The sequence below is a fragment of the Pseudopipra pipra genome, chromosome 11, assembly GCF_036250125.1.
Source record: "Pseudopipra pipra isolate bDixPip1 chromosome 11, bDixPip1.hap1, whole genome shotgun sequence".
In the NCBI taxonomy this organism is placed as follows: domain Eukaryota; kingdom Metazoa; phylum Chordata; class Aves; order Passeriformes; family Pipridae; genus Pseudopipra; species Pseudopipra pipra.
Window position 1 is genome coordinate 524,954 of NC_087559.1, and position 26,218 is coordinate 551,171.

The 26,218-nt window shown below is 52.4% G+C and overlaps 4 protein-coding genes across 7 annotated transcripts in view; 1 reads left to right on the top strand and 3 right to left on the bottom strand.

The window, feature by feature from the left end:
* The window catches only part of PLXND1 (plexin D1), a 71,119-nt gene extending 62,543 nt beyond the window's left edge, over positions 1-8,576 (top strand). The window contains exons 33-36 of the mRNA XM_064667076.1: positions 1,055-1,202; positions 4,220-4,360; positions 5,199-5,273; positions 5,892-8,576. Of these exons, the coding sequence (XP_064523146.1) occupies positions 1,055-1,202; positions 4,220-4,360; positions 5,199-5,273; positions 5,892-6,008 (481 nt within the window). The 3' untranslated portion in view covers positions 6,009-8,576. The remainder of the gene's footprint in view (positions 1-1,054; positions 1,203-4,219; positions 4,361-5,198; positions 5,274-5,891) is intronic.
* LOC135420096 (histone H1.8) lies at positions 7,955-11,818 on the bottom strand. 2 transcript variants are annotated; one of them, XM_064667102.1, is made up of 5 exons: positions 11,733-11,818; positions 11,213-11,478; positions 11,004-11,136; positions 10,870-10,928; positions 7,955-10,791 (listed from the first exon to the last, which is right to left on the bottom strand). In XM_064667102.1, the coding sequence occupies exons 1-5, from the start codon at positions 11,746-11,748 to the stop codon at positions 10,372-10,374; spliced, it is 894 nt and encodes a 297-aa protein (XP_064523172.1). In that variant the 5' UTR covers positions 11,749-11,818; the 3' UTR covers positions 7,955-10,371. The 2 variants fall into 2 exon arrangements, with proteins under 2 accessions (XP_064523172.1, XP_064523171.1); XM_064667101.1 differs by having other exon boundaries at positions 10,870-11,136; positions 11,733-11,816.
* Positions 11,819-14,498: 2,680 nt separating this feature from the next.
* Positions 14,499-17,414, bottom strand: RHO (rhodopsin). The gene is made up of 5 exons (XM_064667106.1): positions 17,054-17,414; positions 15,964-16,132; positions 15,684-15,849; positions 15,217-15,456; positions 14,499-14,807 (listed from the first exon to the last, which is right to left on the bottom strand). The coding sequence occupies exons 1-5, from the start codon at positions 17,412-17,414 to the stop codon at positions 14,688-14,690; spliced, it is 1,056 nt and encodes a 351-aa protein (XP_064523176.1). The 3' UTR covers positions 14,499-14,687.
* Positions 17,415-21,295: 3,881 nt separating this feature from the next.
* Positions 21,296-26,218, bottom strand: part of IFT122 (intraflagellar transport 122) — a 31,245-nt gene continuing 26,322 nt past the window's right edge. For 2 of the 3 annotated variants that reach the window (XM_064667077.1, XM_064667079.1), the window contains 6 exons: positions 25,791-25,956; positions 24,709-24,820; positions 24,144-24,272; positions 23,230-23,309; positions 22,415-22,579; positions 21,296-21,738 (listed from right to left, as the gene is read on the bottom strand). In XM_064667077.1, the coding sequence (XP_064523147.1) occupies positions 21,649-21,738; positions 22,415-22,579; positions 23,230-23,309; positions 24,144-24,272; positions 24,709-24,820; positions 25,791-25,956 (742 nt within the window). In that variant the 3' untranslated portion in view covers positions 21,296-21,648. The remainder of the gene's footprint in view (positions 21,739-22,414; positions 22,580-23,229; positions 23,310-24,143; positions 24,273-24,708; positions 24,821-25,790; positions 25,957-26,218) is intronic. The other variant, XM_064667078.1, reaches the window with a different exon arrangement.

Genomic DNA, 26,218 nt, shown 5'->3' on the forward strand with positions numbered 1-26,218 from the left:
TCCAAGCACTGGAGATCTGAGACTGAGTCATGGATGTTTTAAAACCAGCATATTTGGCTCCTTTTCATTTGCTTTCTGGCTTTTCAGCCCTCCAGGGCAATTTTCCTGACTTCTCTCTGACTTACCACGGGACTCTGGGAGCTGATGCTGTGATAGTGTCGTGCTGGTGGGCACTGCAGCACTGGGACCAGCCAGAGTGGTGCTGAGGGATGTGATGAGCAGTGGGATTTGGGTGGGGGACCCAAAGTGAAGGGGAAATAAAGCAGGAAAGAAAGCAGAGATTTTAAGCAGGAAGAGCAGGGAGCTGGGAGGGAGCATCAAGGAAAGGCTTAGAGCTTCTCAGGCTGTGGGGGCAGTAACTGTTTCCAGCCCAGTGTGTGAAAATTGAAACCAAATTTGGCTGGGAAAGCAGGCATGCAGGCACAACCATTGGGCTACAGATCTGCCTGCCCTTTGCTACCTTCGTTAGGCCTGTAGAGCAAAGATTTTGCTCCTCAGCTGCCACAGAGGGACAGTAGGAAGGGCGAGCAATAGACTGAAGCTGTGTTGTGGCCAGATGAGCAGTGAAGTGAAGTAATTGGAGAAGAAAATTATGAGAGAGCAGAAAAAAAGACACATGAAATGCATTTCACAGGGCCAGGCTCACCATCAGAATCAGATGATGGTTACTGTCAGGGAAGAGGGAAAAGCCAGTGACACCAGCAAGGGGGAAGCCTGACTCAACAGCTCCATGCAGCCGGTGCGTCTCCAGGCCCACGGCTGCCTCGGGAGCTGCAGGGCCAAATGTGTGCCCAGAGGAGGCTCTACGTGCAGTTGCCTGTCTGTGCTGCATCCTCCAGCCTGTAGAAATGTCTCTGGGGTGAAGGCGCATTCCTCCCCTCTGTCGAGGCAGGGATCGAATCTGTACTGGGGTTATTAAATAGTAGAATCTCTCTCCTCAGTTTTTTCTCTCTACTACTCACTTTTTATCATCATCTTTCCTGCATTTCCTCCCCTATCCCTCTGAAACACAAAAATTCACCTGGTGTGTGTTCCTGGATCCTTCTCTTTGCAGCCTACCACTGAGGTTTTGGGTCAACATCCTGAAAAACCCCCAGTTTGTCTTTGACATTGACAAAACAGACCACATCGATGCCTGTCTGTCTGTGATCGCCCAGGCCTTCATCGACGCCTGCTCCCTCTCCGACCTGCAGCTGGGCAAGGTACTGTCTGGCGAGGACACCAAGCTCCTGCTTGGGCAGCCACAGAACGGACCAGTCCGGTGGGCAGGGACTGGCAGAGGTCACCAGCCTGGCCTCCCCACAGCAGGACTGCCTGGAGCCATTGCTCGGGCTCATGCAGCTGAGTTTTGGCTGTCTCCAGGGATGCGTTCTCCCCTCCTTCCCTACCCCTTCGTTCAGGCTTGAGCTGGAAATCTGCACCTCCTTTGTCACAAACAGTGGCCAGGGAGAAGGGACACACATTCACAGGCAGGATTGACACTGGGCAGGGCCCCAGGCCATGGGGCTCTGAGGGTCAGGGAAGACCAGCTGCTGGGCTGTGCACTGAGGTTCACCCATCGGCTCCATGAGCTCTCCTGCAGCTGTGGGAGAGCTGACTCGGCACTGTGTCTAAAATGCTTCCTGACCCGGCTGAGCTGCTGCTGGAGCAGGCAAACATTTCTGCTGTTGTCTCAGGCAGGGGCATAAATTGGGAAGGTGAGCACAGGTGGGGGTCAGCTCTGCCCGGGGCACCAGCACGGGGCATGGGCAGACCCCACAGGGGAGCCCAATTCCCTGTCAAGGCTGGTTTAGGGGTCACCATCAGCATAACGATCCCATAAAGCAGCTGAGGGACAACGTAAGCTCCTAGTGACAGGATGGAAAATGATGTAGCTCCAGGTGAAGCTTCAGTCGTTGCTGCTGGTGGTTTCTGCACAGCCTCTCACCTGGGAGAGCTGCGAGAAGCCCAGGAGTTGACCCAGTCCTCCAGGAACATGGGCTGTGCCTGCCCAGGCAGCACAGAGCAGGCCTGGCTCACCTGGCGGTGTGGGGCTGCCCGGGGCCATCCCGGTGACACCATCCATCAGCACATGGGAGGCACTCGCAGGCACTGCCGCAGTTGCTGCTCTCCTCCAGTGCAGTGCCTCCATCCCACACTGGCCATCCCCGGCATGGTGTCGGAGCCCGGCGGGCTCGACACGCCACCGGGGGAGCTGAGAAACGCGAGGCTGCACAGACCAGGTCCCCTGTCCCACCCTCAGGCCCTGCACATGGTCCTGCGGGGCCAGCCAGCGGCAGGACGACCCACGGCATGTTCTCTGTTCTCTGTTCCCCGCGGCCTTGGCTGAGCGCGGTGTTGACATTTGAAACTTCCTGACGTAAGTTCCATTAAGAAACGCTGTAAATCGCTGTCGGCGGCAGTGTGATGGGGGGGACCCTGCGGCGAGGGGGTGGGGGTGGGTGCTGTGCCCCCAGCCCCAGAGCTGCAGGAAACCTTTGCTGGGAGAGGTTAATGCTGGAGGAAGATCTAATGAGCGCTTGATTTTTTGTTTGTTTGGGTTTTGGTCTTTTTTTTGCATGTGTTATGAAACACCTACAATTTGTCCTTGTCAAGCAGCGGATGAGGGGAAGAGGGGTCAGCTGGAGTCAGACAGCAGATGGAAACATTTTTCAGGAATACAATAGCATAAGTGAAGGAATTGTTGAGTAATGTGGGAAGAATAAATCCTCAGCCTAAAAATCAACTTGCATGTACACGCAATGTATCACAGCGTTTTCCAGGCTGGATTCTTCCCTTGGTTTCAGCACATTGCTCTCAGTACTACAAAAGTGAGAGCAGACTCAGTCTGTACATCTACGGTGCACAAGCGGTTAATAAACCGGTGCCCATATCTTCATATTACAGACAAATCAGACACAAATTAAAAAATAACTTAAAAAAGAGGCAGCACGGGTTTCCTTTGTGCTTCCAAGAGAAAAAAAAATAATGCTGTGAGCAAGTTCTGTGAGTTGGCCATATTCCCGTAATGCCTTGTCATTGGGTTTGAAAATAAACTGCTGTGAGATCTGGTGCCACAGCCTGGTGCCCGTTTCCCATTTCCCCCACAGCATTAGCCATGCTACAGATTGCAGCAGCAGATTGCATTCACCCCGGGCTCCCCTATTCCTGCCTGACAGAGCTGAGGATGCTGCCTGCAGCCAGAGCCCCCCACACCATCTCCTCAGCAGGTCCCCTCTCCCCCTGTCAGAGCACTGGAGAGCAGTCCCACACACCAGTGTCAGGGTGGCAGGACACGGTGATCTCACACCCCTCAATGTCCCAGAGCCTGGGGCGCTTCCCCTTGGGGATCCAACACTAGGCCAGTCAGCCAAGTTCATTCCCAGGGTAATGATATCAGCAGGGCAGGATTGCCTCGAGGTTAAAATCATTCATACTGTGTTTGCAAGGAGAGCAGCAGGGTTGTGCCTCCACTGGTACAACCCAGTTGTGTGGCTGGGAGGTTAAGGCTGCTGTGTCCAAGCTGACATTAATCAAGAGCATTCAGTATTTTCTGTTAATTACTTTACGTACACTCAATTTAGGCCAGGCAGGCTGGGTTAGCCAATGCAAAATAAATCAAAGCTACATGAAAAATCCAAGAGCACCATTTCAACTGACAAAGTTCAGCTTGTAAGATAAATTTGTTCTTCAGTTTAAATCAGGCTGGCTGCTCAAGACACCCCAGCAACTGCATGCAGAAGCCCTTCCCTTGTTGCCAGTTTCCACACACAGTGCCATGGAGCACAAGTGTTTGATCTAGAGCAGGGCTGCTACCTCACCTGCAGAGCATCACCTGACAGCAAGCCACCCTGCCTGACCCTGGGCATGGTTTTAGCCTGCTCTTACTGCAACTTAAAACACATCCCCACCAACCACCTTCTCTGGCATTGAGCTGACAGATGTCCAGCTCATGCTAGGATGAAGGGCAGCAGGATGGTGCTGCGGCTCCGCAGGCACATGGTGCCCATCTGCAGATCCTTGATGTATTTGAGGCCATGAGCTGTTTGGTGCCTTGGTGCCATTCCCCTGCAGTCCTGTCTGGTGACAGCCAGGACCAAAGGCAAAACTGCTCCCCGTACCTAGCTGTAGCTGAGGTCCCTGTCTGATGGACGGTCAGCACTTTGGTCAAGCAACCAGGATAAAGTTTTCAGCCAGGAACAAGACGGGGCCTGATTTTGGTCTCTCACCCTCACTCTAGGACTCCCCGACCAACAAACTGCTGTACGCCAAGGAGATCCCCGAGTACAGGAAGATAGTGCAGCGATACTACAAGCAAATCCATGACATGTCGCCACTGAGTGAGCAGGAGATGAACGCCCACCTCGCAGAGGAGTCGCGGGTAAGTGGATGGAGGGGATGGGGTTGGGTCTGCAGGCTTGGTGTCCTACTGGCATCTGGGAGCAGCAGGGAATGCAGATAGGCTGCAGTCAGCTACTGCTTGGATGCTAGAAGGAGCACGCAAGAAAGAATATTTTGCCTCAAACTTCTACACATAAACTTCATCTGACCTAATTCCAAGCATCTTCAATTACTGCCAGAGCTGCAGTAAACACCCACGAGTTCGCTTGAGCCTAACTAGCTCTGGCACCGCTGGGAGCTGAGCGTGAAATTCAGTGCCAAAAAGCCAGGAAGTTTGAACAAGGATCTTTGCAATCCTGCAGCCATCCAGCCAGCTGGCCCCTGGGCACAACTGCCAGGGCCGGCCCCAAGTCCCAGGCAGCCGCTGGCAGCCAGCCCTGGTACCAGCCACGGGAGCTGGCAACCACACTCTGGATCAGAGTTCTGCCAGTGATGCACCGTGCATTCCTCAAAATCAGACCTTCTCCCCAAGGTGTTCTAGCTTCAGGCACTGAGCAGGATTTTTCCATCGACATTCTGCAGCCCAGCTGATGTGCTGCTCTCCTGTGAAATGGCTTTGGGCACGGAGGGGTAAGCAGTGCTACCCAGAGTGGGTATTTAAGGCTGGCTTTGAAAAGATGGAGACCTGTCCTGTTGTAAGCAAATGCACCTTCCTTAAAGGAAAAAGGCAAGAATCTGGCTGCACCAACACAACAGAAATAAAATTACCCAGGCAAAACCTGCTTTTAATGTAGTTGTTGCCGGCTGGCTGGGCTGAATCTCAGATGATGCATCCTGTTAATATTATCCTCTCTTTTTTTCTGTCTTTATATATAAAGAAATACCGGAATGAGTTCAACACCAATGTTGCCATGGCTGAGATATACAAATATGCCAAGAGATACCGCTCCCAGGTGAGTGGGTTTCAGGGCACTCGGGTCTCAGCATGCCTGCTGTGGTAACTCCATAATCGGACACTTGCATGCGGTCCCACAGAACAGGGATTATCAGGGTTTGCATAGTCCCAGCACATATGTAGTAGATGCACATGCAGATGCACTTGCTCTGTGTCCCTTGGCTGGCAACTTCTTGGAAGAGAAGGCCAGCTATTACCAGCTGGTCTTAACGGTGTTCGACTGGGCCGCACTGAAGTGGAGCTGCCTGATGTGTAGGTGCTTTCAAGAGGGCAGAACATGCAGATACAGTCCACCCACCCCCAAAATAACATGCACCCACCACCCCCACCAAGGCAGTGACCCTGGCTGGCTCCTGCCCCCCTGCACCCCACAGGCTGGTGCTGCACCCTCAGCTCCATTATTGCAGAGCATTTCTGCCACATTCTCCTCCTCTCCCAGCCCTGGCCAAGGACCCGGCTGTGCCCAAGGACAGCAGCTGTGCAGGGGCTGGAGGGCAGGGTGGGCTTTCCAGCTATGGCTGGGATTTGGGCTCCACAGGGCTGACGGCGGGAACTGGGCTGGCGGGTGGGCACCCCTACACTGCCTTATCCACCCACCTGCCCATGCCACCCACAGATCGTGGCTGCCCTGGATGCCAACCCCACAACGAAGCGCACCCAGCTCCAGCACAAATTCGAGCAAGTGATTGCGCTCATGGAGGACAACATCTACGAGTGCTGCAGTGAAGCCTAGGCCAGCTGCAGCCCTGGAAGTGACCTTTCCTGCAGCACAGTGCCACAGGGAACCTGCCTTCAGCCGCAGGCACACCGTGGTCATCCTCAAACCAGCCTTGTGGTGGGGGTGGTCCTGGCCATGGCCGAAGGGCTCCCTCACATCACAAGAGGCCACAAGACACCTTTCAGAGCAGCTCAAACTCCTCTGGTATCCACTGTGGCACCCATAATTTATTTGCTGTTGCCAGCCAGAAATGGAGGTGTGACACCTGGGGCAAGCTCAGTTCCCCACTTCCCTCTGGTCAGCACCCGAGCAGTCAGCACTCCCTGCATCCTGGTGTGTGGCTCCTCAGGACAAGGGATGGGGCTGCAGAGGCTGGAACAACAGACACAAAGCAGAAGGGTCACCTCAGGGAGTAACGAGCAGAGACAGCATCAGAGCAACACCTGAGTTCCCTTCCTTCCACTCCATCCCTCCAACATCCTTGTTTTTCGAACACCAGGGACTCTTATCAGCTGTTCACTATCTGCTGCATTCTGTGTATTTTTGTGCCTTTTAATTTTTGTACTGTATGTGTAAACATAACTGCCCCTCCATCTGAGACTTGAGCAACATGAGGAACTTGGGGCTGAGACAAAGCAATTGCTTCCCAAGCAGCTAAGGCATGGTGAAAGCACTTTATCCCTAACAGAGACAGCTGTTTGGGTGCCAGAGGGAGTGCAATCCATGTAAGACAGTGTGGGAAGGGCTGTTTCCCCTTCCCTGGGTTCTTGTCTCTCATGCACAGCAAGCTGGAGGTGCAGTGGGTAGGCAAACATCCCACTGCCCGACCAGCTCGTCACAGGCATGGTCCTGTCTAGGCCAGATGCAGACAGAGGGTGAGGGAAGGACCGTGGCCCTTGCTCCCAGCCTCGCTGCACTGGCTCAACACGTGTCTGTGGCACTGCCCCCAGTGTCTGTGGCACCTTGACCCCAGTAATGCCTTTCATGCCAACAGGGCCAGCTCCTGCTGACAGCCCTCTGACAGTGGCCTCGAGCCACACACAGGGCAAACACCAGGTAGCATCGTCCCTTTCTCTGCCTCTCGCCGTGGCCATCACCAAACACAAGGTCAGTCCTGCAGAGGTGTCTCCTAAAGCAGCTTGTTCTGCTTGCTTCAGGCCCAGCCCCCATGGCTAATACCTGAGAGCAGCCAAGAGAGGGGGGCTTGGCTGTGTTACCAGCCTGTTTTCAGACCTTAAAGGCAGCGGGACTGGACCCATCCCCTGGCAGCCCAGCACTGACACAGGCCAGCAGAGCAGCTCTGGCATCCCGAGCTGCAGACTAAGGTAGAGAGTGTTCAGGCTTAGGCCAGGGTCAGTGAGAAGGTCCCACTGGCAGACCAGTGGATCTCATCCAAGACCAGTGCCCCCCTGTGGCATTTGCACTGGGGCAACACCCCATCCCAGCTTGGTGGCCCCTTCTCTTTCCTGCAGCCCGGGGAGCTGTGACTGCTCTGGTCTCCAGTGTCACACAGGCCCCTCTGAAGAGGCTGGGTACAGCCAACGGGTGTGCTCGAAGCCAGCATTCCTGCATGGGAAAAGGCTCCTGCCCACAGGGCTGACCCTCTGCAGATGCCATGGTTCAAACTGCCAAATAGGAAAGAAACAAAGAAAAAAGTTACTACCTCACTGCAGGAGGGTGTAAGGGGAGCCTTTGTTAGTCATTCAGCTGACAATGATGCAGCCTGGTATTAGATAACTGTTCACCAGAAGTACTCCTGGGTGACTCTCTGCCATGGACAGGTGGCCTCCATTCCATTGTTTCCAGTAATGCCACATTTGTCAGAAACCACAACATTGGAGTTGTGTATGTGTACATAGATATCTATTTTAAAACAAATGATAGACTTTATCCAGTATGTTAAAAGGGGGGAAGGGAGGGAAGGGAAAGGGGAAGAACAGAGGGGGTTTTTTAAAGAGAACTACAGAAAAAGTACTTACACTGCAGAGGTCTCAATGTCTTTGCTGAGGATGTGGCTTCAGAATATAAACTCTTAAGAATGTAGCTGGGCTACGTTTTATTTTGAAAGTGATTTCACAAAATCTTGAATTTTTTTTTCTGTTAGAGACTGTGAATAGCTGACAGAGATTTAGGTAGGCCCAGCACAGGGAAGGCAAGGGCAAGAAAGAACAAGGTAGCAGAGAATGTTGAGTTTGGTTGGAGGCAGGGAAAGGGCCATGGAGCTGTAGCCCCATGTTGTTTGTTACAGGGAAAGGAAACAAGTGAGTCAAGAGCAAGTAGGGTTTGCCTCCAGGTGCTGTGACTGGGCTGTGTATTGAGGTTATTGCTTTATTATTTAATTTTTATCAAAGCAAAAAAAAAAAATAAAAAAAAGAAGTATTTGCTACAGCCATGTAAAGGAATAACTTTAACAGAGCAAAAGCTCGAGGGTTTGTAGTGTTGTATTGCCTTGAACCCCTGAGCCCTTTGTAACATGTTTTCCAACTTCGGCACGTGTTGTGGATGTAGTGCCCTTACCTGCTGTGTAGTGGAAGTGGCAAACTCCTGGCAAAGCCTATCTTTGTAATAAAACAAGGTGCTGAACCTGTGGAGTGCAGTTCCTGCCCCTGTGTGTGCAGAGTACACACATGAAAGACACCTGCACAGACGAGCCTTGCATGTACGAGGCACACCATGTGCAGGGTCAGCAGCTCAGTGAGAACCCCCTTGTTTCTGCAGGAGACAGGTTTGTACCCCTCTGAGCTGCAGAGCTCGCTGTGGCCACACAGCACTCCCACAGCCGGTGCCACGGCTCCCGCTGGAAGAGGCGCGGGAGCGGACGACTGGCACCCGAACTGACTGACACTGTGCTGCACACGTGAAGACCAGCAGCCCCACAGCAGCAGCTGGGGCCGGGCACCCTCACCTCTGCCAGCTGCCCAGTCCACAGGACAGTGCCTCCCCCCAGCCCTGGGGAGCCAGCACCTCCCTGCACTGTCAGACCAGGCTGCAGCTTCAGCACCCTGACACCAGCTTGGCCCAGGGGCCTTAATAACCATGGCATTGCTAAATCCATGCTCTTCCATCTCCTCCAGTAAAAGCTGCACTTTCCAGACACTGGGGGGATTTTTTTTCTCCTGCTAGGAAGTTGATTCTTAGTAAAGCTAAATCCAGCCATTAAATGACTTGGCCTCTCTCAAAGCAAGAGAGTTGCACATTTCACACTGCAGATGGTGAGGAGGGAGGACACAGCCCCTTCCCTGCCCTGTTGGGACATTGCCACATGGGCGAGCGAGGCTCTGTGAGGCCACCACTGTCAGAGGATCCAGTGAACTCAGCTCAGTTACTGCTGTCATATTCCCCACCCTGTCCCTGGAGGGACACGAGTTCCAGCTCCCTTAAAGATGGATCAACATAGTCAAGGCTGAAGTTTAAAGAGAAGTTAGTTTGCTCAGCTCTTGCTTAAGCCCCAGAGCAAGGCCAGGAGCCTTGGAGGGCATTGGCAAGGCCAGCTGCAGATTAGTGAAATCCTCTTTAGGAAGAGTTTTACTTCCACTTATTTTCTCCCACCCAGGAGGACTGTAACCCTTTACACGATCAGCCTGACCTTCAGAAGGGCTCTGCTCTGGGCAGAGCAAGAGAAATTCAGGCATTTGAAGCTATTAAATGAAAGTGTCATACACTGACCCACAGGAGCTCACAAGACAGGTTTGGATGTGGGAACTGTGCCACAGACACATAACAAGAGCACAAACTATGCTGGGGGCTACAGCAAGCACTCTAAACTCATTTTTGAGCCCTAAAACACCTCTATCTTTCTCTTACTATAGTTAGAGCACACGCAGCTCCCCCCAGTGCTCGGGACCATGGCATGCACCCAGACCTCCCACCCTGGCACTCTCATAATCCCACCTCAGCCAGGCATCAACACAAGGGCAGCCAAGAGGGCAGAGGGCTCGACACCTCACAGTCCACACCAGCAGTACTGGCCAAGCCTGAGCTTCTCCATTCCCGGGGGTGCCACCATGCTGTGTCCCATGGGTCCCAGGGCCCCTGCCCAGGCCATCACTGCCAGCCTGCACACACACACAGCCCCCAAAGCCCAGCATACCCCTGGCACCACAGCTGGGGACACAGGGACAGACAGGGCACCTCTCCATGAGGGCAGGCAGAGAGGCAGCTGCCTGCAGTATCAACTCACTACCATGCCATGCAGCATGAGGCCAGGGCTGGGAAATGGGAGCCCAGGGGCAGGGGCCCACAACCAGGGTAGCAGTCAGGCCATTCTATGAGTTGAGTAAAGAAGCTTTATTAGCAGAAGGTAAACACAGAGTTAAAACCTGTCCTGGGGACTAAAAGCAGCCCAGACCCTAAAGGCCTGGGGCCAGCTGAAGCAGGGCTAAGTGAGACTGTCTGGGTCCCCCAACAGAGCCATTCTATCCTCTCCAGGGGATGCTGCCTTCTGCAGCCTGGCTTCCCCCTGCCTGGCTCCTGGGGTCACCTGGGGCTTCCTCGCCTGGCCTTGACCCCTCTGTGCCTTGGGGGGACCCTGCTGTGCCCCCTTGAGCACCTTCCCCTTGCTCTTTCCTCCAGGGACCTTTTGGGGCCCCTTTGTCCCAGCACCCACAGAGCTGTCGCTTTTGCTCCTTCCTGCAGCCTCAGCCCCACAGGGCCTTGAGCACCCTTTGCCAAGTGCCTGGGGGTGGTCAGCAGCTCGTGGGGGCCTTGAACACCCTGTGCCAGGGGCCTGGGGGTGGTTGGCAGCTCGCGGGGGCTTTGCTCCATTGCTCCCAGGCTTCACTGCAGCTCGTGGCTGGGCCTGGAGGAGAGGGAAGAGAGCACCTCAGGGTGCTGCCATGCCATGAGCCACCCAGCCCCACTGCCATCACCTACTCACATCCATGGGCTTTGCTTTTGGCTTCTGCTTCATGGCTGTCAGCTGCTGCTTCGTGGTACCTGCAGACGGGGTGGTGGATGAGTCCTGGTGAGGCCAGGCAGCATGGGGTGGCTCATGCCCCTGAAGCCCTTTACCTCGTTGTTGTGCACCAGCCACAGGGGCACAGGGGTCCTTGGTGGTCCCTTCCTGTCCTGGCTTCGGGGCCTGTCCTCTGTCAGGATTTGCCTGGCCCAGATGCTGCTTGTGCTGTGGCTCCTTGGGTGCTAACTGGGGGTGAGAGGAGGGTGTCAGTGGGCCCAGGCAGCACCTCAGCCCCCAGCCGCCCTGGCAGCCCCCTGCTCACCATGAAGGTGCCGGTGGCCCCCACAGCAGAGGAGTTGTGGGGCCGCACCAGCTCCCCACAGCTCAGCCCCTTGCTCAGCGCCCGCTTCAGCAGGTACTTGAGCCGGATAGGATCCTCCATGGGGTACCTGGCCAGGATGAATCGCTTGATGGTGAAGACAGAGGCGCCCTTCTTCTCATCTTGGGCCTGCAGCGCCTCTTTGACCATCTGCAGGGTTGAAGGGCGCCGGGCCACACTGCCCAGGACCAGTGGACCTGGGAGTTGGGCTGGAAGAGGCACCATTTGAGACTGGGGTCCAGCCCCAAGACACTCACACCTCCAAGGGCTGCAAAGCCCCCAGAAGCTGAGCAGCCATAACTCTACTCATCCCTACAGACTCACAGGGACTGTGGCCACAAGAGCTCAAACCAAGCCCCAGAGTCCCAGCCCCACCAGAACCCAAAGTGAGCCCTAGAGCCCAAGCTGAGACTCACCAGAGACCCAGCTCTGCAGGACCCTGCAGCATTTGCAGACCCCTTACCCATTTGAGGCTCCATAGCAGAACACACGAGCCCACAGCCTTGGGCACAGGCAGCTCCAACTCCACCCACAGCACCACCAACCCTGCTCCTTAGGCCCAGCCCACCTCCCTGCAATTTATCTCCTGAGCAGCCTGGATGGCAGCTGGTTGGCAGCTGCTAATTGCTCTGGTCTCCGCCCCAGGTGGGAGCTGGGAATTCAAGTGCCCTTTGCCAGAGTTTTGTGTGGGGCTGGAGAGGCTCAGGGCAGACCTGAGCAGATAGTTTGGAGAGGGATGAGAGACTGGGAGTGTGTGGGATGATTGCCCTGAACAGGCAGGGGAAAGGCACCTACCCACTGCTGGGTGGGTGTTGGGGTGCTGGGATGGCAGCTTGCTGATAGCATTTGCTGTGGGGTGCATGGGGAGCCAGCTTGCAGTGTGCGGCCCACACAGACCTGTTCCCAGTGTGCTGGTGGGATGTGCTATCTCCCTTTGCTTCACTGAGAAGCAGGGGTCTGATAAGGAGGGGAAAAAACAATCCCACAAAGGAGAGGAGGAAAATGAAGAGCTGGTTGGTTAATCAGCAAAGTGACTCCCCCCCACTATCTCCATGATCATGTTCATGAGCAGGATGACCATTCGTCCCTGCCCACTGAATCCCACCATGCTCGGGGGAGAGCACTCCCAGCCCCGGACACGGACAGCCATGTCCCCTCCACATCCCCTCTCTGCTGCCACCTGAGTAAATCACTGAAGGTTCTTTGGTGCAGGAACAGCACAAATGTCCCCACCTGGGGGACTGCTGTGTTCCTCCCCAGTGCCCCATCAATCCCTCCCTCTGTACACAGGAGACTCACGGGGCTTCCGTGTGCATTGTCTGTCTGAAAGGTGAGGAAGCTGCGAGCCAAGATTACACTATGGCAGGATTGGCTCCTGGCCACCTCAGCAGACCTGTCACCATGGCAATGGACCTGCAAACTACTGCCCACAGAGACCTTCATCAAGGTCTGTGCCCACCACTTGAGCCTGGGGGCCAGATCTGGCTGAGGTGGCAGCCGGAGACAAGTCTGGCAGCTGGGAGAGAGACCGAATGCCTGGAGCACCACATGCCCAGTTCCCCCCAGACCAGCAGCACCAGCCTGCTCCCTGCTCCATTTCCAGTCCATTTCCAAATTCCCCAGGAAGCGGACAGTGGGGACACTGGAAGGAGGCAGGGCCTGGCACCATCTTCCACCTGGATCCATCCATCACCTCTCTGGCAGCTCTGTGATGCCTCTGGTACCCAGCTGAGCTGGCAGGGGGGTCCCAAACCCTTGCTTGCCACCAGCACCACCAGCAGTAGCTGTAGGGCTGGGCACAGTGAGGAGTGACAGCCCGCAGGCTCGGGGCCAGGCTGTGTGCTGGGGCTGGTCCTGCACGGGCAGGCGAGCTGCGGTGCCAGGCATTGCCACACTCCTCTGGAGCACAGCCTCATGGACAGCAAATAAACACCAAATCCTTCCTCCTCTTCCCTCCAAAACCACCTCCTAGATTTGAAGTACATGAATCAGACATCAGCCTAAACACTGAATTATTCATAAAACTCTAATCCTTAGATTTCACTGAATATGCAGAAGTATGGATAAAAAAAATAATGAGAGAATTGTACTTGCAAATTGCTCTTTATTAAGGGTTTAACTTGCATGGGCTCTATACGTTGCCTATTAGTCCTTGCAAAGCTGCATAGGATTAGAAATCAGAGAGGATAATAATGTACAAAAATAGTTTCAAATGTTGATAACACTGAACAGCAAGAAAAACATCTTATTTGTGTAACTGAGCTAAAAATAAAAATGAAGAACAGTGCTACAATTGCAATATGCCATCTTGTAGTGCTTCGAACATATGTTGGCATCACTGAGCCATATGCTGCTGGGTGCTGCCTGCTGCGGCGCGGGAGGAGCTCAGCCCTGCACCCGGCGAGCCTCGACAGCACAGGAGCTGCCCAAAACCTCCTCTTGGGCCGAGGCCAAACTGACCGCAGCCGAAATGGAGAGGGGTGCGGGGGAGTGTGCTGGGGGCTTGGCCCAGGGGGTCCAAAGATGCCTAAGGATGATGGATGGAACTGTGGGAAAGAGTGCTGGGGGACGAGGAGCGCGGCTGCTGCTGAGGGTGCAAGCTCTGTCCACGTGCTATGCCGTGCCATGCTATGCCGTGCCGTGCCGTGCTGTGCTGTGCCGTGCCGTGCCGTGCTGTGCCGTGCCGTGCCGTGCTGTGCCGTGCCGTGCCGTGCTGTGCCGTGCCGTGCCGTGCCGTGCTGTGCCGTGCCGTGCCGTGCCGTGCTGTGCCGGCAGGGCCCTCCGTGCTCCTGCCTGCTGGGCAGGATCCACGACCTTCACCGCTGCAGCACAGGAGGGCCCACGTGCACCGGTGTTGTGCTGTCCCCTGGAGGGGACGCAGCGCCTCCGTGGGCTTCTGACAGGCTGGAGGTGGGGCAGGGCTGAATTCGGTAGCACCTGGCAGGGCCGGGGGCACCTCGACGCAGCCAAACCTGCTCCGGGCAGCTGGAGCGCGGCAGGACCGAGCGGCTGTGTGACACTGGCTGGGATTCATCTCCGGCAGCAGAGACGGGAGGTGGCCCCAGCAGCAGCAGAGGCAGGACGTGCCCTGGCCGGGCGTCAAGGTGGGGAGAGAGAGGCGAGGGCAGCTCTGCCACGGCCCGGGCATGGCAGGGCTGTCCGCCCCAGGATCTGCACTCAGAGCAGGGCCACGAGCTCTCAGCAACTCAACAGAAACTCACGGATATACGCCAGAGGAGCTAAATCTTTGCATTTTAATTACAAAACGTGTGTACACATTTTCAGCCTTGTTCCCAGGGTTCCTAGTGCCAGGAGAGAGGAGCCTGCCCCACAGGGCCTTGGCCGTGGCGAAGCAGGGGCAGGTGGTGACAGCAGTGGGACTAAGTTCATGCACCCCAGGGACTGGCCCAGGTGGGGCCTACGCAGGAGAGACCTGGCTGGTGGAGACGGAGGAGGTGTCTGTCTTGCCAGCAGACGTGTCCTCATCTCCCAGCGGGTTCTTGCCACAGCAGAGGGTTGTGATCATGCAGTTACGGAACTGGGAGAGAGGGAAGCCCAGTGTGAGGCAGGCGGACACCGGGCAGCTCTGCCCACAGGGCTGTCTCCAAGTTCAGCAGAGGTGCTTGGAAGCCCCCAGCACCACAGCACAGGAGGCACCACACCAATGGAGTCTCCTGCCCCACTGGCTGCTGCCAGCCCTGCCTGCCAAAGCCCTGGCTCCTCCATCAATGCAGCACCTGCATCATTTCAGGCTGGATGGCCTTGCATTCATGAGATTTATGCAATGCCAAGGCTGAGCTGCACAGTCACCCTCCCATGTACCAGGATGAGATCACCTGGAAACAACCCCCCCTCCAGCCCACTGGCAGCTTGAGATGCCGTAACTCTCTGCCAGGTGTTATAAACTGAAACACAAAAAAGGAGTTGTCTCACCCCCTGCCACTTACCTGTTTGTTCATTACGATGTAGATGACAGGGTTGTAGATGGAGGAGCTCTTGGCGAAGAACGCCGGGATGGTCATGAAGATGGGCCCAAAGTCTGATCCTTGGTTGGTGAAGATGTAGAACGCGACACTGGCATAGGGGACCCAGCAGATCAGGAAGGAAATGACCATGATGATGACCATGCGGGTTACTTCTTTTTCTGCCTTCTGGGTGGTGGCAGACTCCTGCTGCTGGGCAGCAGCCTGTGGGCGGAAGGAAATGGAAATGTAATGGAGCCAGGTGGGGATGTGGGGTGAGGGCTCATGGAAGTCAAGCTGCGCATCTGGAATTTGCTCTTTCCCTCTTCATGGAGGACCAGCTTGGCCCTTGGAAGGCCCTCCCCATCACCAGTCTGGAACCTGGTGTGGGCCCTTTGCCAGCACTGGGGATGGAGATGGCCCTCGGCTCACTGTCACTGGCAGATACCCACCTCCTTGACGGTGCAAACCAGGTTCCCGTAGCAGAAGAAAATGATTGCAAGCGGGATCATGAAGTGAACCACAAACATGTAGATGACAAAAGATTCGTTGTTGACCTCTGGCTTCAGAGTGTAATAGTCGATCCCACATGAGCACTGCATGCCCTCGGGGATGTACCTGCAAGGTGAGCCCAGCAGGTCAGTGCCCAGCAGAGGAGATAGGCTGGAAGACACAGCCAAGCCGCCAGCCAGGCTCCCACGCCCCCTGCACTGGGCCTGGTGCCCCCCCTACCTGGACCAGCCGAAGAGCGGGGGAGCCGCACATGCCAAGGCCATGATCCAGGAGAAGGCAACCCCCATGATGGCGTGGTTCTCCCCAAAACGGAAGTTGCTCATGGGCTTGCAGACCACTACGTATCTTTCGATAGCCAGGACCACCAGTGACCAGAGACCAATTTCACCTGCACCAGGGAGGGGACAGAGAGGGACACAGGGACTTTGAGCAACAGGAAGAGAAAAATACTGTGATGGCAGCATGAAGCCTCCTCAGACTGATGTTCCTGAGGACAGCTCCTGGCAGCTGTCCACCAAGGGTTTGGAAAGAAATGAACAAAGGTCAAGTGCAGATGCGATAGGACAGTGTGAGAAGACCCCTCCTCACTGCACTGCTTACCCACGGGAACCACTTTGCTGCTATGTTTTGAGATCCATGGCTGGATCCCACCATTCAGCTCAGACAGCACCTGCACCTGCAAGCCTACTGCCACACTCTGAGATGCAGCGAGTGCCTGTCATCTCAGGATTTCCCCTTTCTACCCACAGCTTCCTCGGAAACTTGTGCCAGAAGGATCAAACCAGTAAAGCAGTAGCTGTGGCTGAAGACTGAGCTAAATGGAGGAGAGCATTTTTATACACACAATTTCTGTTTAACATCTGTTTGGGTCCAAGCCTGGCTGGCATGGGGAGGAGAGCCAGCTCTGCTTGCCTGCACCACTGTGCACCACACCAGTGCTCATGAAACTGGAGGAACAGACTCGCAAACAGGAGGAACAAAACTGTCATCTCTTGACTCAGAAAGTGAGCCAAGGAGATGTGCAAATCCGACAACTGCAAAATCTGCTACTGGCGGCTTTTCATTGCTGCACTGTGGTTCTCAGGATACTGAGAACTGATACTGGCTCCCAAAAGAAGGTTAAAAAAACAAGTGTCATTTGTCACTTTCTTCGCCTCCCACCCAGAAACGTGGCAATGGCCTCGACCCACAGCAGCAGCAGACCTTCCAGGTACCATATTCTTCCAAGATCATCTGTGTGTCTTCCCTCCCACTCCTAAAATCTGGGGCAATTCCTGGCAGGAGACTTCTGAATATTTGGAAAACTTACCTCCCAGTGTGGCAAAGAAGCCTTCAATGTAACACCCTGTTACTCCAAAGACAAAGTACCCGTTCATCGAGGTGTACATGGTGGTCGTGAAGCCTCCAAAGACCATGAAGAGGTCAGCGACCGCCAGGTTCAGGAGGATGTAGTTTAGAGGTGTCCGGAGCTTCTTATGCTGGATAGTGACGTAGAGCGTGAGGAAGTTGATGGGGAAGCCGAGCAGGATCAGCATGAACATGTAGGCAGCTAGTGCTGAGAACTTCCAGGGCTCAGCCAGGTAGTACTGGGGGTACTCGAAGGGGCTCCGCACCACCCCGGTCTTGTTGGACATGGGCACGTAGAAGTCTTGGCCTTCTGTCCCATTCATGGTTGTGGTTCGTGAGGTGCCTTTCGCTCTTACTTAGGGGGTTCTTTTGTGCACAGGGGAATCGACTCTGAAGTGGAGCTCCCGCCACCTCTCAGCCTTCACTGTCACCCCCAGGAGAAGCGGCTACACTCCCCTCCACAGGGCACCTCTTATAAAGTGCCCCCGGGGTAAGCCCTGGACACCGGTGTCAGCGCGATTAGGGTTTAGAGAATTATTAATCATAATCATCCAGGGGTAATTGGCTTTCCTGGGAAGGTGTTAAGGTGACACCTGTTTCTGGCCCTCACTGTCATTGTTGGAAACCATGGCTCATGGTCACATATAAAGAGGTAGCTCTGCACCTCACCTTTCATTTGGGGGGGGTCAAACCAGGCAGCAGCTCTGCTTACAAGGCTCTGCTCTCTTTTCCATCCCCTGCTAACAAGAGGGATGTGTGTGGTTCACACCCCAGGACTGTGGGTTTGGGGGCTGCAGATGGTGGCTGGGCTGGACAGGTGTGGTGTGTGCGATCCCTCAGTGACAGAGGGGTGTCCCAGCCCCATTCTCACAAGGGGAATGTGGGTCCATGACACCAGCCAGTCCCCACTGGAGATCCATCACCCCCACAACCGCTAGTCCCTGTGGGAGGCTGCAGAAGGCAATGTCACCAACTCTTCTTCCACATGTTCCAGCCACCTCTCTTTCTGTTCAAGATTTGGCTGCAGAGTTTTGACCACCACTGTGAAACACTGGCCCCGATGGCGGGTTACCAGTTGTACCATCTCCTTTGTGCCTGGCTTTGTGCGTGGTTTGAGTCATGCCAACTTCATTGGTAACACCTAATAAGTAACCTAGTCCATCTGTCCTGGACTGCAGTCGTTCTGCACTGGTGCTGAGAATGCTGCTGGACCAGGGCACTGATGGGCAGTTCAGAGCTGAAGCCAACACCCAACCTCATATGCTGGGTAACAGACATCTTCAGTCTCCTCAAACTTTGTATAGCCATCAAACTTCAGTCTTTCATGTCTCTCTGCCTGCCCACTCAGTGAACTCGATTGTGCTTGAAACATTCTTTGTGCCAAACAGCAGATGAGTTACATATTGTCTCAATTTTTCAGAGGCAATGAGACAACACGTACAGGGGGTGAGCACAAGGAGCCAACCACAGAGGAGTTCTCTTCTGGAGGTTCCTCACAGTTCACAACATTGTGATTAATCTTTTAAGCTCCAAAGCTATTTTCTCCATCTCTTCTCTTTTTTTCCACCCACTGTTTACCACCTTTCTCACTAGCAGTCGCTAACATTCCAGCTGGCAGGCAGGCACCAGCTGGTTCCCCTGTGGAGGCCAGACAAGAGCTGTTTGCTCTGCCCCTTGGCATGTGATGAAGGCTGAAAGGGAGCTGAGCACCCACCTCCCCTCGCTGTTCTGGCTGCATTTGGGGCTGAGCTGAGCATTCCTCACAGCCAGGAGCAGCTGAACATGAGGGTCTCATCCAGCACAGGAGGATGTGCCAGAGCTGCTGGAGCTCATGGGTGTGAGGTGGGCAGAAACTCACGTCCTCTTGGCCTTAATAAACTTCCTCCAGTTCTGGCCTAGTTTTCACCAGTGTTCCCTGTGATTTGGTTTAGCAAAAAGTTTAACAGAAAAAAGCACAAAGCACTGTACCTCTCTAAAGCAGAGACCAAGCTGGGAAACCTTCCCTTTAAGCAGAGAGGGGGTAAAAGAGCTGGAGTGCTGGCACCACAGACGAGGGTAGACCTGGCTGGCTGCAGCCCAACGCAGGCCATGCTCTCTGGACAGTCCAAGAGGTCTTCCTTACCTTAACATACTCTGCTCACCCTAAGCCCCTCTCAATTAACTTCTCACACTTGTTGCCAAGGCCAGAGCAGTGCCACTCTAAGTGCAAATGCAGCTGTTCACACTTGTACGTGGGCACACAAGGATTAAAGGTTTATTTCCCAATACACCTTAAGCTGATGCAATAAGCCACTGCTGAGGTAGCAGCTGCTGCACGGAGCTTAGGCTGGTGTGCGTCACCACTGGATGCAGCAGTGGGACAGGCAGGCAGCAATGAGGTAGAGGAATGGGACAAATTGCTCACAACAGCTTCTAACCAAAGCACAGTGGTGGGACCTCTTGTAGCTCCAGGGACGCCTCAGCATGAAGTCAGCCGGGAGGCTCCATGGCACAGGGAAGCCTGGACTAGAACACCTTGTCTCACATGTATGAGATGTGAGATCTGACTGTTCCTGCACAGAAAAGCCCAATAGGTTTTTCAAAGCTAGACTTTGTGTATTCACAGAGTTGGTTATTTAAAAAAAAAAAAGCTTCCTTGCTTGATCTGTTTTGTGTCTGTGTCACAGCAAACCCTTTCTCTTTATTTTTATAATTTTTCATTCCCACTGGCTCTGCACAACCAGCTCAGTTCCAGGAGAAGGAACCGAATTCCACCCTGGCTTGCATCTCAAACAGCATTGTTTATCTGTGTCAGTAGCAGAGTCTTCACTGCAAACAGTGACAGCTGAGTTAGAAAGCAGAGAGCTGTAATTAGAACAGAATGTTTTTAAAGTGGTAAATTAAGCAAACTTGGTCAGGAACCACTGAGGGCCTCGGAAATCCGGCCATGCCATTGCAGGCTCTCCCTTTCCAGAGGTACTTGAGCAGAGACATCCCATTTCACAGGCAAGGTGCTGCTCCCGTGGGAGCTGCTCTGCCAGCACCAAACACCTGTCGCTTGAGACGGTACCGTGTCCTTTCCCACTCAGGGCAAAGGCAGGCTGGGACAGACAGGCTGCCATCACAACAGAACTCGTGGCAACACGGGCACAGTTTTATACTGGTTTCAAGGCAAGAGACCTATTGCCTCCCAGCTCCAGCCCAGCCAGTTACCTTCAGGAATCTTTCTGCTGCTGGGAAATGACTGTGACCATCCTGAGGGGTACGTTGGTGTGGCTGGCATGGAGCTCACTTCCCTCACAGCAGTGTGGAGTGCTGTGCTTTGGTGTCCAAACCAATGCTGGGAACACACCAGTGCTGTAGCTGGGGCTGAGAGGTGCCTGCACAGCACTGGGATTTCCTTTTTCCCTGCTCTGTCTCCCTCAGGAATAGGCCAGAGCTGGGCAGGGGGCAGGGAGCAACAGAACTGGGACAACTGCCCAAAGGGCTGTCCCGCTCCAGATGATGTCATGCTCCAAAATAAAAGCTCAGGGAAAGGAGGAAGAAGGGAGGATGTTGTGTTTGTGGTGTTTGCCTTCCCAAGTGATGGTTACTCAGTCTGGGCCCTGCTCTCCAGGAAGCAGAGAATAAATTCCTTCTTGCTTTGCTTTGCTTGCACGCAGAGCTCTGCTTCAACCATTAAACTGTATTTAACTCAACCCAGGAGCTTCTTGGCTTTTGCTCTCCTATTTCCTGCCCAGTCCTGTGGGGAGAGTGAGCCAACATAGGAGCTGCCTGGGACTGACTCCCCGTGTCTCGTGCCTCTGCAAGGGGCTGGAGCAGAAGGCAGCAGGTCCGTGTCCCCCCACCTGCACACGTGGCTCGCCCTCAGCTGCAGACTGACACAGTGCTGGGGACACCCTGCTCAGCAGCACTCCCTTAGCACACCCCTCCATGGCAGCACTGTGGCCAAGGGATGGTGGGAGCTCAGGAACGGTCAGAGGTATGCTCAGGTATGCACAACCTGACATCCTGCACTTTAACCAGGTGAATTCCACAGAGACTGAACCATTCCCCACCCCAGGGTGGCTGTGAGATGCCCCCAGTGCCAAGAGCAGCTGGAACTCTACAGATTACACTTGAAGGGCTCTACATTTTAACTCTCTTCTTGCCTAAATTGAATAGAAAGGGAAAAGAAATTTAAGATCAGAAGCAGGAGCACTATAGCAAATTCCAAGACAAAGAGTAGTGAAAAACAGTCCCATTTATTTGAAGATCTGTCAATAACAGGTGTGTATTAAGAAGCAAATCAAATCCTAACATAATCTGGAGTAAAAACAATTAAAGTCTGAACTTGACCCTAGAAACATTCCTGCAAAATTCTATGGCACTTCAGCTGCTTGCCTGGGAAATGCAAAGCACATTCACAAACAACAGACATTTTAATTTAAAAAAATAGTTACATGTCTTCAACTCTTACAAACAAAATAGAGCAAGATGACTGACTTTCCTAAGTCGTTAGGAAAGCTTTATGGATCTAAGAAGTGTTTTGCCAAGCCAACAGGAGAGACTGTTGTTGAGATGAAAGACTGGTTTCCTTCATTGGTTTGACTCATCTCTTCTCCGTCGACAGAACGGACAACAATTATGCTGGAGTATGAGGAGCTCATAGTCTTCTGTGTGAAACATCTGTTAATTAGAAACAGATTTAGCACAAGTTAGCCTGTGCCCTGCTCAAAAAAAGTGCAATCTGAGCTCAATGGGTGCTCTACAGCACAAATATTCTGAAACCACCATCAGAGAGATTGGTTCTCTCCGTTTCAATTGCCTGAATGCTACAGCTGGAACAGAGCAGTGAGCACTTCACAGACCTCTGCCAGTGGTGCTGAGGAGGCACAAACCCATCAACTACTTTTGAAGGAAGGACAACAATTAGACAATTTCTGTGTAAGCAAACATGACTGAATTCCAGCATTTCAAAAACCCATTCCTGAGTGAGGCTGGAGCAGGGCTGAACCACAAGATAACTTAGTGACTGACTGATCTTCCTTGCTAGACCAGGCTCCAAGTCACAGAGACAGAGCAAAAGGAAATAAATACAAACCAGCTTCTGTTGGTCAGCCAAGGTTTGCTCAAGAGGCTCTGACTTGCTGTCAGGACAACTTCTCAAATTCAGCTACTGCCAAGGTAGCTCTGTGCATCACATAGCTCTGAGTTGGGGTTTCATTGCTCTGTCTCTACCTCAATCAGGAATTTGCTGAATACATGTTAGAGCATGAGGTTTTGATGATTAGCATTGTTTCAGCCATTGGGTTCTGGACAGGGCTTTTTGGGTGGTTTTTAAACTTCTCCACGAAAACAGTACCTGAAAGCAGGATGGACACATGGTGATGGAGGCGTCGGGCAGCAGGGAGCGGTAGTACTGCCAGCGCAGCGGCTGCGGCCAGCGCTTGACCAGCACGTCCCGCCGGCTCATCGACCGCAGCACAGCGCGGTTCACCACCACCGGCACGAACTCGGAGCCTCCCTGCTGCAGGAGAGCAGGTTGAGAGAACTGCGGTTACCAACTGCAAGGCCCTTTGAGGATTCATAAGTTGTTGTAAGAAGCAAAGTAAAATTCAGCAGAAGATGCTCATGTAGGACTGGCCCAAGACCTGTCCCACCAAACTCTCTGTCGCTGTCACCAACACCTTCAGCGACAGCAGCATCCAGCCACATCTGGTTCCAGTGAGCTTCCATTATCCCTTCAATGGATCCCTTTACAATTCCCTGGAAATAACAGCCGTGCCCAGAGTTTTTATGAAACCCTCACAGTAAGGCCTGCTCTACAGATGTGCTGCTTGTACCCCATGGGACAGCTCTGCTGTACCAGTGCATGGTGAGAAAACAAAATTCCAAACATCTTTGTTGTTTTGTGGAGTTTGTGTTGGGGTTTTTGTGTGGATTTTGTTGCTTTGTTTCTTTTTGATTTTTTGTTTTGTTTTGTTTTTTGAAGAGAGGAGCTAACTGGTAAATCCCTTTCCCTCTCAAGGGCTATCCTCCCAGTCTCCTGCTCTGCAGCTCTCGTCTTTGTACCAGATGCACACCAGAAGAGTGGCATGGACTGTAAAGTAAAGTTTTCTAATAATTTCTGTTGGTAGCAAGAAAGAAACAACTGGAAGGTACAGGTAAAGCTCTTACCTCAAAGCTCAGTTTTGCTGTAAAGGGATCATCATCCTCAATAATATCTGTACTGTCATCAAGCCTCAAACTTTGGCCATCTGGATGCATTTCTTAAGGAAGGACAAGAATTCCTGTAAAACTGGCTGTACTCACCATAGCCAGCACTCACAGAATCAGTATGAAAGCACCCTAGCAGGACCAGTACCCTTGCTGCTCCACAGTATCTCAAACTGTGACAGTGCCCAGGTCATTACAGAAAATACCAAGAAGACCTTGCTGGGATTCCCAGTGACTGGGGAATTTTATCACTGCAGTTGCTGTAGAACAGTGGGACTAACCACAGCCAGGCATGACATCACCTCTGCCTCCCTTCCTGACGGAGCAAAGGAAGCAATGTATTGAAAGGACATTTTTGAGCAGCTTCAGTCAGAGTTTGTGTGTTCTTGTGCATCACTCTGCACCTCATATTCTATGGCCCCCACAGCAACTGGGAGCTCTGGGTGCCAAAGCATTTCAAACCAGATCCCAACAGCAATAGCTATGAAGAATGTCCATGCTGCTTCCCTTGGCTGAGAGAAGGTAACCTCTAAAGGAAGCTGTTATTGGAAGCAACACACTCCAGATTCCACTCATTCTTTACAGAAAGCGATTCACACAGAATAGGTAAAGCATAGCATTCCACTGTTAAAAATAAACATTTCACATGATTAGAAACAAACTGTCCTGATGAAAAAGCTTCATGACAACATTAGGTTTAGTTAAACCATATTTTGGTTGTTATACTAATGCAACAAGGAAACACAGTGTAATTGTACTCACATCAGTCATATGACAAAAAAAGAGAGGTTTAAACCTAAGCGGGGAAAAAAATTCCAAATTGTTTAATTTTTCCCTATATAAGGACTGGAAACCAATTCTAATCAAAAGGATACAGTCACTCATCATCTCTTGCCATTTATTCTCTCTTTTACTCACTCTTGGAGCTTCAAGATCTATGAGAGCTACAGCTTCTTCATCCGTGATGCCATCTTCCACATAGAACTCAACCAGATGCAGCACCTCTAAAGAGTGGGAAAGGCAGGAAGTGTTTGACCTGCAGGAACTCAGGAAATGCCTCACAGCAGATACTGTGCCCCTTCAGCAACGAATAGCCTCTGGCTTCCATGACAGTGGTGTTCTGCCCACTTGCTCTCATGAAACAAGTTAAATAAAATATAATTCCAGCAAACCAACCCCCCTGAACTTCTGAAAGGATTGTGTCAGTATTCACAGAGCACTTGATGCATTCATTGTCTGGCAATAAGGCAATGCTGTGCTGCACCCGCACCCTGCAGTGAGATCCAACAGCCCCCCGGACAAGAGCCTCAAACTGAACAACAGTAAAGGGAACGTTTGGTTGGCCAAATAACATTGCAGAGAGAAGAAATTAAGCACTAGTCTACTCTGTTAACATTTATCTACTTGCAAAGCACGAGCAAATGGGCCATCCCAACGCACCGTAGGAGGAGGCCGAGAAGACAAAAGGCTGCCTGCAGTTAATGCAGACGTTCCCCAGGTTATTCAGCAGAGGGTTGTTGGTGGAGCACCTGTAACACAGGGGCAGGAGCTCCTGCAAAGACACATTGAGAACACGGTAACTGCAGACTGGCACATCCTCAGCTCTTGGTTTTCAATTACAAACGGGCTCCTTCGGCTGACACCACCGATACAACGCCAGGGCCACTCTGGAGAAGCACTGCTGTGAAATCAGATCCTTCAACATCTAAAAAAGCTTTACCCTTTTTAACAAACCAGCAAGTTTTCACATTAAGAATAGCTGTCTTCACCATTCTAACAATTAAATTTTCACCTTGCTTTTGCAGTAACAGAAGCAGAAAACTGCATCAAATCAATACAAAAAGAAGCCAAAGAGAAGGTTACTGAAGCAAAGTTTTTTGCTCTAAGGGTTTGGTCAAATTTAGGTTCTCCAATTAATTCATTTCTCTTCAACAGCACAGTTATATTAGGCAGTTCTTAAGAGTGTGTTTCTATTATTTCAGAGGCCAGGTGCATGTTCACTGGCACAATGCAATTTATTTTTAGTGAGTACTCCCTGAAACATGGCTTTATAGAACACTGCAGAGAGCCAAACTACAGTTAAAGAAGAAAAGGTGTTAAAATAAGACTTAAGGAAGGAAGGTCATTGAAGGGTTGAGGGGAGGAGGGAAGGAGTGTTAGGAGTAGGACAAATGAAAGTGACCTCCAGCTGGAGAGAGAGACAAAGACTGTGGAGCAATAGCATGTGGACCGGGGAGAAAAGGGCTTGAAAGAATTAATAGACAGAGGGGAAGGTGGATGCAAGAGAGGAGAGGGAGGATGGAAGCTGCCTACAAAGCAAGGGCTGATTTTAATTTGTTCTCAGGAGCAGAAGGAAGTCTGACCTGAAGAATAACAATAAAAAGGCTGTGTTTCCAGCAGAAATACAATTATGTGACAGAGCCATGCATAATATATTGCAGATTTTTTTTGTGCACACGGCAACTCGGATTCTTGGATTAGGCCACATATTAATGATTAACATGAAACACATTACAACTTACTTCACTGTCATGGAATGGCTTGGATCGGATTGTCAGGCTGCCCAGCTCAAAGGATTTCTGGAACCTGGCTGGGATATGCAGTCCCTGAAGCTTCTCATAGGCATGACGAGCCAGTTTATATGCACCAAGAGCCTTACTCTGCTTTGCCAGGGCAAGTAATGTCTTGCTATAATTTAATTAAGGAATAAAAATACATACAGCATTTAGGAAAAAATGCAATACTCTGTCTAATCAGAGAAGTTGTGCAATGAAGCATATCCAACACCAGGACTTCAAACAGGTTTACCCAGAGAAATCTATTTACAGAGCTTAATCTACAAACATGTGTGAAAGGACTATCAAAACACCTGTGGGCACTTATTAGCAAGGTAAGGAACTGACCCTACATAAACATTGCTGTGGTTAAATATTCTGACTCCATCTGCAAC

Coding starts and splice junctions, on each gene's coding strand:
- LOC135420096 (XM_064667101.1), bottom strand. Junction 11,137..11,212: donor GGGCCACCGGCACCTTCATG/GTGAGCAGGGGG, acceptor TCTCACCCCCAG/TTAGCACCCAAGGAGCCACA. Junction 10,792..10,869: donor CAAAAGCAAAGCCCATGGAT/GTGAGTAGGTGA, acceptor CCTCTCCTCCAG/GCCCAGCCACGAGCTGCAGT.
- RHO (XM_064667106.1), bottom strand. CDS start 17,414: ATGAATGGGACAGAAGGCCAAGACTTCTACGTGCCCATGTCCAACAAG. Junction 16,133..17,053: donor CTTCTTTGCCACACTGGGAG/GTAAGTTTTCCA, acceptor TCCCTGGTGCAG/GTGAAATTGGTCTCTGGTCA. Junction 14,808..15,216: donor ACATCGTAATGAACAAACAG/GTAAGTGGCAGG, acceptor CCTCTCTCCCAG/TTCCGTAACTGCATGATCAC.